The sequence below is a fragment of the Urocampus carinirostris genome, chromosome 16, assembly GCF_059441175.1.
Source record: "Urocampus carinirostris isolate Australia breed hairy pipefish chromosome 16, RoL_Ucar_1.0, whole genome shotgun sequence".
NCBI classification, from domain to species: Eukaryota; Metazoa; Chordata; class Actinopteri; order Syngnathiformes; family Syngnathidae; genus Urocampus; species Urocampus carinirostris.
The window spans coordinates 13,703,011-13,715,063 of NC_142364.1; the positions used below are offsets into that span (position 1 = coordinate 13,703,011).

General features: G+C 39.2%; 1 protein-coding gene across 7 annotated transcripts in view; it reads right to left on the bottom strand.

Annotated features, from left to right (window-relative positions):
- Positions 1-12,053, bottom strand: part of dab2ipb (DAB2 interacting protein b) — a 148,015-nt gene that overhangs the window by 92,831 nt on the left and 43,131 nt on the right. The window contains exon 1 of one of the 7 annotated variants that reach the window (XM_088356112.1): positions 5,421-5,544. The exons of the other annotated variants lie outside the window; for them this stretch is intronic. Coding sequence (XP_088212238.1) covers positions 5,421-5,544 — 124 coding nt within the window. Of the gene's footprint in view, positions 1-5,420; positions 5,545-12,053 lie in introns of those variants that run through there. 7 annotated transcript variants of the gene reach the window in all.

Below are 12,053 nucleotides of genomic sequence, written 5' to 3' on the forward strand. Positions count from 1 at the left end.
AGCCGGAGCCTCGCATTGTGGGACGGCTACAGCAAGAGTGCACCTCGGCAATGCCAAATAAAACTAGATGTGAAAATAATAACCGATTTAGAGCATGCCTCCTTTGTGTTGACAAGAAAGAATAAAAATATCTTCCAAAAAGAAATGAGAAGTCTTTTGTTATGACAGCAATGCACAGGCAAAGACTTTGAAGTTGTCTGTCTTCCATCTTAAAATAGATCTTAAAATAGGCACTGCGGTGAGGAAGATAGTCGACTTATTTCTTGGAATTTTGCAATATTTCTCATGGTGTAAGTAATCCCACCGGGGCAGTACACCTTTAGTTAGGCAACCACAAAAAACTGAGTTGCACTATTTTTATTTCATTTGGAATCCTGTCAAAATTTTCTAAAGCGTATTCCTTGAATTGCAGCTCATGGGATGGGATGAAAGAGTATTGATGGGATAAAAGAGTATTGATGCCGTCCATCAGTAAGGAAATCATGATGGTAGCTGAGATAGTACTGGAGCCAACACTACCTCAAGGTCTGTTACTGGAAATCGGGACCCAGCGTTCTTTCCATGGCTAAGCCATTTCCCCTTCACCCTAGTTCTAAATTCATGACACACCCCAATATCTTTATTGGTTGGTTGGATCCCTTAACCACTAAGGTCATAGGGACACCATTTCCTGTGTTGTGCCTTGGGACAGTGCAGCCTGGTGGCGGCCGTCCCTCTCCAGGCAGACAAATGTTTCCACAGTCTCGAACCAGGGACTTTTTGCATGTTAGGCGACTGTGCCAACGACTGCACTACGGAAACGAAAAGCTTTATTGCTCCCTCACATCAATTTTAGTTTCATGGTTCAGAGACTGATAGGTGTGAGTTGGCAAAAAAAAAAAAAAAAAAAAAACACTTTCACATCCCTCAAGCCAACATAATGACTTGAAAAACTGTCAAAACTTGGCCGCGTTGTTTAGATCCTCCAAGGGCCAACAAGATGTTTGGAAGGGAGAATAAAATATATATACCGTATATTGAAAAAAGAAAAAAAATAACATTCAACTGCCGGCTTGTGCTAGCCACTAACTCCCACCTGCCTATCAGGTGTGAGCCTCAACAAGCTTGGACGGCATCTCTTGAATTTAAATGGGTGCGAGTTAATGTCAATCACAGAGCGACGCAACAAGAGACAATTTGGGCTCCTCGAAAGAGCGGCCTCATTAGCGGCTCAACGCTTGAATGGGGATCCGTGTAATGAAGGTCACAAAGCAGCTAGCGCACGTTTCTGGTACGGTTTTGAACGACACGGGCAAGTAAAAAATTGGTTCTTGACTGGCGAGAAAGTAAATAACAAGGTCTCTGAGCGTAACACGACAACATTTGTTGGACTTTGGACCCGAGAGTTGTAGTATTTGCACAAGATAATAGACTGAAGACGGGTCACTTCACATCAAACAGTTCATACTTAAGATGATTTATTTTGGTGAACTCTAATGTGAGTTAGACGCGAACTCGCACACTGGTGTAGTATTGGATTCATGGAACTGACTCAAGTTTTTAGATGAAGCATAACAGACACAGATTGTTAAATTGTAAAGGTTAATTGGCCAAAGTAGGTAACAAGTGGCAGCACATTGAAGCATTTGTATTATATTTATAGATTCACCAGTTGAGTCACTTGTTCATCATACCAGACTTAATTGAAACTTGGGTCTCAAAACTTTTATACATTTTTTAAGTTAATTGAGTTATCTGAATCTTTATAAATCCAGCAATTAAAACTTAATTCAACTCACATAATTGTGCAGTAGTGGATTCAATGGGGCATCACGGCGGTGCAGTGGTTAGCACGTGTGCGGCACAGTTCTGAGTTCGTGGGTTCGAACCCCTTGTGTGAAGTTTGCATGTTCTTCCAGTGCTTGCGTGGTTGTCCTCCGGGTACTCCGGTTTCTTCCCACATTCCAAATACATGCATGTCAGGTTAATTGGCCGGTCAAAATTGTCCTTAGGTGTGAATGAGCGAGCAAATTGTCTGTCCCTGTGTGCCCTGCGACTGGCTGGCAACCAGTTCAGGGTGTCCCCTGCCCACTGCCCGGAGATGGCTGGGATGGGCTCCAGCACCCCCTCGACACTACTGAGGATAAGCGGTGCAGATAATGGAGATAATGGATGGATTCGATGACATGAGCCAGAGACTCACCTGAGGCGATACAGACACGGATTGTTAAATTATAATACCGTTAATTGGCCCAAGTGCGTGGGTTTAAAATTAGGGCTTAAGTGACAGTTTATTTGTTTTTGGTGATAAACATCACAGACTCAAGTTTATTCTGTTTCTTTATTGAATGATTTGAATTATAGTTTGATAGTTATTGGGTCATGGGTTCGTTAAAGCAAACTAGCTCAATTTAAATTTGTTTCTTATGTTGTATGACTTAATTGGTATGTGTTATCTGACTCGTTATGAGTAAATAAAATCAATTTATTCAAATGTTGTCATCTGGTAAAAGTCACATGTTGGGTCGATTGATTAAATTTGAAGATTTAATCAACACTTGATAGAGAACGAAGTCATGGATGTTCCGCAGAGGAAATTAATGTGTTTGAAAACCACTAACAATTTTGCAGAAAGCTCAAACTCCATCCCAAGAAAACAGCATCTGTGTAATCTTGGATCCATATTTATAGACAACGGGCAGGATTAGCTTGCACCTGTTTTCTGGTATTTCAGTCTTAGAACGATGCTCAGAAAAAGCACCTAGTCATCTGGACATTCTCCACCATTTACTGAAGGCTGAGCCAGCAGTGAAGAATTGCATCTTAAAATTTGGGGTGGAATGGTAGCAGTGAACAGTTAGTTAGCAAATGGTTCAGGTAATAGTTAGCTGAATCAAAGAAAAGAAGTAGTCACTGGAACAATAAACACAGGTCACTTGGGGAAAGTTAGCTTACTCCAAAAACATCAGAAATGGGTCAGATTTTTTTTTTGTATTGGTCTACTGACTGAAGGGAGTGGCTAACTAGAAACAATTTACTGTCTTTAGCAGAATCAGATGATTAATTCGGGTTTGGGGATTCCCTGGAAACACTGAAGGCCCAGATAATTCAGTTATATTAGAAAGCTCACAAGATTTTGTTGAATTAGGTCACTGATTGGGACGGTTGAGTCAGGTTAATTTACTTGTATCAGTTAATTGTTACTTGTTGGTTCGCTAAAGTAGAAAAAACAAAGATTCCATGTGTTCATTGATTGTGAAAATAAAGATGTTTGCAAAACAGGTTTGCATAAGTACAGCTAAGGGCTGTCTTGTTTTTTTCCCTTCTTAAGTCCTACTTTGTGGGAATTCTTGGGTTGAAATATAATGTGCATTTTGGAGGCATGCTATGCTTACTTATTTTAAGAAATCCCGCCAAGTCAAATATTGCTGCTCCGAGAGTGTAACATTTTTAATTGAAAGACTTTTTGCTCTTGTTTTTTGAGACCCGGTTAAACGAGTGTGCACGGTGTCACGCGCTATGCAAAAATCACCGAACTGGCAAGAGGGAGAAAGGGGAAGCAGAGCAGACTGATAGCAGATTTTCCGTCCACACGCACATGCAAACAACAACAAAAAAGCTCACGTGGGCGTCAGAGGGACAAGGACCAAAAACATGTCGTGAGGTGCTAGAGAGACTAAACTCAGATTAACGCCGTGACAGCAGTGTAAGTTCAAGGAAAGGTGTTTTTTTTTATGTTTGTGCGATATTTCCGCACGGACGAACCTGGTAAACCTTTCATCTTTCTCAGAGCCAACAAACACTTGGCGACAGCCTGGAGATTTGAGTGTACCAATTCTAAGTAACAACTCATTACCCATAATTGCTACGTCATTACTGTACTTCAGTAGATTTTCAAGTATGCTTTGAAAGAACTTTGGCAACTTCAACCTATTCAAGTTAGGACTTTTCACACTGGGAAAAAAACTTGTCACGAGAGTGCGAAAAGAAGTGCCATACGTAACCTTGACCTGGAAAGTAAGTCTTACCTTCAACAAATGACTCCGAGAGCACAAAAAACAAACAAGGCTTAAAACCCCAATAATCACCTCACGAACCCAAGCAGGAAGCATGACCCCAAGCTATCATCTGTCAACTGTTGCCGAGGCGACGTCGGAGTAGCGTCAGAATGCAAATGCCAACGCCAAACTGCCATGAGCCGCGTTGAAACCAGACTCACTTACTTTTCTAAATCACACTGATGGATATGCAGTACTTTTTGTGAATTCGGCAGCTCCTATGGGAGTTTTATTAATTGAATAAGATCCTTTTCATTAGGAAACTCTAAATGCTTGAGAGCTATTGCGTGGTATTGCTCCTAGCTACCATACAAAAAAAACCCTAATAGCTACATTCACTACTAGCTAGCACACTGTATGCCAGTAATTACTGTTTTCAGTCTGTTCAAATAATCATGCTAAAATACAGTAAATTTTAAATAATACATTACGGATCACTTTCCATCTTGCTAGCCTAATCATTTTATTGACTGAACAGTGACAAATAGCAAATGAATGTTAGATAAAGGGCATCCTTTGTTTATGGTGTTGTAGCTTACCGGTCATTGAGGAGAGTCGATTTTAACTTATTTGCTGAAAATATGCTATTAGCTGTCAAAATTATATTCATTTAAACCTATGGATTGCCAGTTGGCTGTAACTTTGTTAAGAACTTAGTTTGATTTTGCAAAATTGGTCAAATTTAACATCCGAGAAGTGTTTCTACAACCAAAATTTACTATCTTTACCATCTTGGCTAAGCAATGAAATATGCCATTGTCAGCCATAATAACATGTTTTAATGCTGAGTATCGCATACTGCCCGCACAGTAAAATATATAACATGCATCATACTTGTCTTTAATTAAGGTATTACTTTGACAGATTTGGTCAGCCTGCATATTTCCCCCTTACAGCGGTTTCATGTAACTGTAATAGAAAGTACTCCAGGTATAAACACAGAGCAGTTCATATTCTGGCTAGCAATCTGAAGGAACATAAAGTGAACCAGGGAGTAATAACACGTTTAAAAACAGAAAAGCAAAAAACACTATGTTCAATTAGAAAGTTGTTTGATGCTACCCGCTAGAGACTGACTTGCGGCAAACGCGTTGCGTCTTGTGCATGGCCGCAAAATCGGCCGACGTTTATCATCATTACTTTAAGTTACATTTTTGTTTTGCTAGTTCAAAATTTTATCAAACATAGAACCTTGTAATTCAAGCTACTAGCCCTTAATGCATGCAGTTTGATGGGATGTCAAGTGGCAGCTAAGAAATCAAACCATAACTTTCACAGCAGTTGTGAATACTCATTTCACTTGGGTCATAAAGTGACAACGGTAGAGATTGACAATCCCAGAGTTTTTTTTTTATTTTTTATAAACCATACAGCGTTTATTACCCTTGTTTACAGCCGGCCGGGTACGACTGCGAGAGCGACTGCGTTGACGCTGCAGTCGGGACTTGCCCAGGAATCTGTAGTAGTATGATCGTCTCCCGGATCCCTTCCTGGTAATCCCGGCCATCTTTTTGCAGCCACTACGGAGTCTGATCACAAACCTAAGTCCTTTTCAGCGTGAACAAAAAGTTTTCATAGGAAAGTGCTCCTGCAATGCAACCCGTCCATTGTCCAAACATTCCACAGGGTAGGATGAGGAGATTGCAGCTGCTCAACTCCTGCTTGTCCCTGCTACTCCACCTTTAGAACACTCCCACCAACAACCCCTCACGACTCCCCCCACTTAAAAAAAAAAGGTTTCCCACAACAAGATCCCATAGGTCCGGACAAGTGCGTGTGTGAGCGTGTATCCTGGTGGGCAGGAAAGCTTCCTAGTGTGGTAGACAGAAAGAATGTTATCACACAAAAACCCAGTGTTGCTTCTTTGATAGCCAAAAGAAAGATCCCATTGTGTTGCAGTTAAAGTTACAAGCAAAACCTTTCTCGATTTAGAGGAAGAGGGTACATCAAGGACAACAAAACAAAATAAGACTTAAAAAAATATAACGGCCCGATATTTAATATCTGGATCGAGATAAACTGGCAACTGGTGTTTTGTTACCAGCGACATTTATGTCACTCAGGTGCCACTACAAAGCCACTATTGAAGGCATAGAGAAGAGGAACAGGTGTGTTTGTCTTTGAAAGGAGAACATAACAGTGAACAAACTAATCGTCGCAATCTGGGTTTTTCTTTTGCAAAGTCGGTGTGGTAACATTGAAATCGATCCCCAAATTTCCAGATTTTAGAGGTGCGCTGAGCAAACAGAACCTCTGACTCAAGTCCTTGAACCTGACTCAGACCTATTACTGTGTTTAGGGCTTACATCAGAGGTTGTCAACCACCAGGTAGCCCCTTAAGAACACCTGTGTAGCAGGCGGATCGGTTCTGAGAAAAGCTCCCCAAATCAACTGGTAAATTTTTACCTTTTAAGGTAGAACCTTCCGCACTGCCCATCAAAGATTTATTTTCTGTCTAAACGTGGAATGGAATGAGTTGAGAAACGTTGTCCATAGCATTAGCAAATCTGCCCAGGGGTCTACCAGTTTCTTCCTCTGTATGTAAGGTACTGATGAATGAGGGTAAAATTATAGCGTCAAAAGGCCATTTTTCCAACTACAAATCCAAGATGACTTTGCTCTATGACTATGACAACAGTTTAAAGTACGCTTCAGGGTTTAGAAACATCATACGCTGTTAGTTTTTAGGCTTGTGAAACCTGTAAACCAAAATTATTATTACTACCTGAGGATATTAGGGTTTTACTTTGACACTTTTTATAACTTGCTTTTAACTCTGTGGCCAACGAGACATGCCTTGGAGGTGTTAGGCTATAACAGATGATCCAAACCTGCTTACGTCTCTGAAAAGATGTATTTTAAAAATAATATAATCAAACAATGAAATCAAAATTCCATTAAATATAAATGACTACTTTACTAACAGCACAAACAAAGCTAAAAATAATGCTGTTATAAGCTCTAATACTGATCCCCAGTGTTGGTACTTGGCCATCACTAATGAGAAACTCAGTCATCTCATTGATACCAAGATTGTGTCTCAGATATCTAAAATACATTCCCAAAACAAATAGATTATCTTGAAAGTAAAAATATTGTATAATAATGCATGGAATCATGCCGATTTTTCCAATGTCTTGTTTTTGAATTTAAAAAGGCCACAAGAGGGCTGACAATACTTGGAATAAACATGAACTAAAACCTAGTACTTGCTCAGTGTCCCCTTCCCCAGCTCAAAACAAGCTAATTTCATCAACTGATATTACACAATAGATAAGGGTCAGCAACCCTTTTGACTCAAAGACCCAGGAAAGAAAAATATTCAGATTTTCATTTCACTGTGTGACATTTGATGATAATGCCAGATCCTGTGTCTCATATCAACAAATATACCACTTAAAATGTGTCTCCCTCCCGCAGCTACTTAAAACCGAGAAGGCATGTTTGACCATCACTCCTATCGTAAATATTTGTTTTAAAATAAAATGCAACCAGAGTTATACTGTAAAAATGTCAGAAAAAAAAACAATTTAGAGGAGTGTGCTATTAGTGCAAAGATTGTTCTGTGTTTTTTCCTCAATAAGTGTCTCAACAGTAAACATACATTGTGCAATGAGATTTCATATACAGGATTACATAGAGACACACAGCCAAAAAGTCTGTTGGGGTGGAACACCAAGACAGTATACTGTAGTTGAGACTTTGCCCTTTGTATTCTAGACCGGATCTAAAGTCTCCTTTGTGGCTTTGGCTTTGCATACATTAAATTCGGAAAGAAAAGATTCTCATGGCCCTTATTTTATTTTCAAGCCAGATCTAGTTACCGTATTTTCTGCACTATAAGGCGCACCGGGTTATAGGGCGCACCCCCCAAAAATAGTTTTTCGTCATATATTTTCTATACATAAGGAGCACCGAGCTATAAGGCGCTACAGTGGGAACGTCAACAAAACAGTCAGATAGTCCAGTGAAACGTATTAACCCCTTAACACAAAAGCTCGCAAAGAAGCAAATACTTGTCTCAGACATGTACGGACACTGTGTCTGTACGATGTCACCAATCACTCAAATGCGTCATTCCATATATCATTAGGAAGGTTAAACTTTTGGGATTCAAGAAATGCCAACCACTTCTTAGTTTCTATTTTCTTTTTTTGCTGGCAACTAAGTGGAGAGCAAAGAAAGAATTCATTGTACAGGGAAACGTGGTTCTTTGCAGTGTATATGACAATAAACACTTTGAATTGAATTTTAAAATAAGGCTCATCACAGAAACGTCAAGATCAGTCTGAAACAAGATACTGGGAAAATATAAATCCGGGGTAGCTCACCAAAGTCGTCTTACAGCCATCACATTCAATAATGATACGCATCCATGGCCCTCTTACATCCGCGAGTGTAGTAAATCCAACCATGTAAAATATTTACATACTCCAAAACACGCAATAATGCGGACAAATAAAAGAAAAATGTCAGACAAAAAGCATCTCTGCATCGATGGACGTTGCTTGTCGCTAGTGGTCTGTTTAGCCCCATAATTCCTGTTTACAAATACAGATCACAGTAGTAAAAAATGTTTTCTCCAGGCCGTAGAGCAACCAAATATGTGATTCACATCTTTTTCGGCCAATTGCAGGCTTTGTTTTACGCCTTTTTAGCACTAGCCTGTAAATGCTAAAAAGGACCCGCCTCCTTTACCTCCGAATAACTTTGGCCAATAGTGACCGATTACAATGATGATTGACACTTTGGTCAGGAAATGGAACGCCGGTATATATATCCTAGAATGCACTGCGGACTACTTCGACAGGAGGAAATCTAGTCAGCGGCTGCTTGCCTTAGTTGCAAGACCTTGCGACTGAATATTGATGCATATATAAGGCGCACTGTATTATAAGGCGCATGGTCAGGTTTAAAGAAAAAAATAAAAGCTTTTAGGTGCACCCTACAAACCAGAAAATACGGTACTCATAAAAAGAGCAATAGATAGATAGATAGATAGATACTTTATTCAATACCTGCCTCGTGAACCATAAGTTCCTAAACCCTGCAATAGATAGATAGATAGATAGATAGATAGATACTTTGTTCATCCCCGAAGGGAAATTCACATTTCCAGCAGCATCCCTGAGCTGAGAACAATCGAAAATAACACGGGAGCTGCTGGAGTGGCTGCCATTCGTGACGGCGCCGGAAGAAAAGATTCAATTTGAATCATGTACAAACAAACAATTGAATCATGTACAAACAAACAAACAAACAAAATATTCATGTTTCAATAAGTGGAGTGTTAATAAAATGGGGGGAAAATAATTTCTGATACTGATATAACCAGGTAAAACTAATTTTAAGTTACCTGTCCAAATGAATGTTGTGCCATCTCACCTTTCCCACTCTCTCTCCTCTCACCTTTCCCACTCTCTCTCCTGCATGGTCAGATTCAAGCAATGAAAACACATTGGAACTCTTAAATGGATTATTATTACCTTAATGAAAAACCAAACAGTTTAAATATATTTTCCCTTTGCAAGTAACTACAATTGAACTGTACAAATAGTCAACACTTCTTTTTTGTATTCCCCACACACTCTAAGCATACTTTGAGAATCACTGATGAGGAGTTTACGGATGCAAAGGAGGCGGCATCGATCGCCGGCACTCAGCTCTATTGTCCCCGTATCAATAAGAAAGCCTGGCGCGGAATGTGCTCGGTTCTGTTTATTTAGCCATCGACCGACAAAAAGCGTACCCACGTGGCCCCCGCATGTTCAGGAAAGGGCCTGCACTTGACCAGAAGTCCTTTAGTTGCAATTTCCAGCAAATCTAAAATCATTAAGATTAGGACCAAGTTTTTCCAAACTACATTTCCTCCTTGATGTGTTTTTAACCGTGATGAATTATTTGACTTGGGAAAAGAATTTACCAAATCGGGTGAAAAAAAACCAAACCTGACGGAACCACAAGTTTAGTGTCAAATTTAACATAAAATCAAAGTAAATTATAGATTGTATATGTAAATGAAGCAGAAGGAGGGATTAGCCAAATCCTAGCACCTGATTAAAAACACCACATCGAGGCTAATGATTAGCTTCAGAATTCAATAACTATAGTATTATACTTTTACTGGTTTACAATTGTATTTTCCGTATTTCTGGTCTATGAGACGCAGCAGTTTATAAGGTGCACCCTCCAATTTCTGGCATGTTTGGGGTTTTTAGGTGCGCCTTATAGTCCTAATAATATAGTACTTTCATATTTGAATCTATTTACAGTTGATTCCAATTTTAGTTACAGTATTTCTCGTTTATTTAAGGCACATTTTAATTTCTCGCATATGCAGGGTTATTAGGTGCGTCTTACGGTACAAAAAATATCTTACCTTGTTTTAGGATCCGATTATTCAGTATGATTTTGTAATCCTTTGTGTCAACTCTGTATTCTTTTAAAGTTTGTTCTTTTATATTGATTGTCAAAATGGCAGCAGGCACAGTGGGAGTTGCTTATGGCTCTCCAACTAGTTTTTATTTTGTTACCCTTTTTACTTTCCTTTTTAAGTACATGTGTGGCCAAATTATGCCTACAATTGCCAGGAACTTGACCTGGGACTGAGGTTGGATTTTTACTTTTTTGATGAGTGATAAACACAGTCCGGAAGATAACTGGCTGCTCTTAGCCCAGTCTAGAGGACTTTGCAATACAGTAGCAGAGCTATCAACATTATAAATGACTCTTCCCACCCCCGCCATTTCCACATTGACCTGTTGCCCTCTGGTAGAAGTCCCTAAAAACACAGACAAACAGGCATGGAGACTGTTCTTCCCCGGAGCCATCACCATCCTAAACAAGCTCACAAAACTGAAAAACATATACTGTGACATAGTTTTTGTTTCTCTTTTTTTGTTGCTGCTAAATGTTATTGCACAGAACTGAAAATGTATACCGTGTGACTTATTTTGTTTTTTTGCGGTTAAATGTTTTTCCAATCATTTTCATTGCATCATTGTTACGATGCACTTTTATTTTTCATTCACAAACGTTGCACTAGTTTGTAACTTGGGCCAATCCCTAAGCACTATGCTGTAAAAAAATGTTCTGCCTTTCAGCCCCCAACCCCCCTTAAAATCTCTATTACTGGTTTACCCTGGAGTGACATGTCTAATATCGTTGCATCCAATGTTTCACAACGTTGGTATCAATATCACTAAAGATAATTCATTTTTATTCAATTGAGCAAAAGCACCAACAGGACCAGAATTACAAAATGGTTCAATACTGACTCCTAGCGGACAAAGCGGTAATACACAACTCAAACCAACAGCATCCATGTTTTCCTCTTGAACTCAAATATTCTAAAACTAGAATATGGAGTTATTAATCTTAATCCTACTTCCATGGAGATTTGTGTATTTTGCAGGTCAAATAAGTAATGCTAATACCCTCAGATTTTTATTTCAGATCCAAAGGACAAGATGGCTGCAGGGGGGATTATTTAAGTGTTAAGCCGAAGGTCATTGCATCATAAACCGTGTTAACTTTTCATCTCCCTCCTCTGTGGTCTTTTCTAATCAAGTGTTAAGATCCTGTAACATTGCTTTCCTAGCGAGAGCAATTTGCAGCCTGCAGGGTCAATTTGACCCAGCAGCTACATGAATTCATTAGATTTGGTTATGTTTTCTATTTGATACAACTTGTGTCAGCTCGACTTGGGCAATCATCTTTTGATAGACCAAAAGTACACGAAAGCAAAAACAATTTTAAGGTCATGACGTTTTTTTTATTAATGAATCAAAAGTTCAACATGGGTTAGTATGACCTGCGGTATGTTTAATAATCCTGAAATATTCAAAAAGTGTTTCTGTGCGTATGCGTAATGGGGATTGAACACTGTTGCAAAGTTAATGACTCAGTATGAATTCATTCTTTTTTGGGCTCTTAAAGATTGTCTTTAACATTTTAAGTATATAAATCTGTCCCTAAGAATCTCCCTATACTATTATTGTTATAGTGATTTTATTA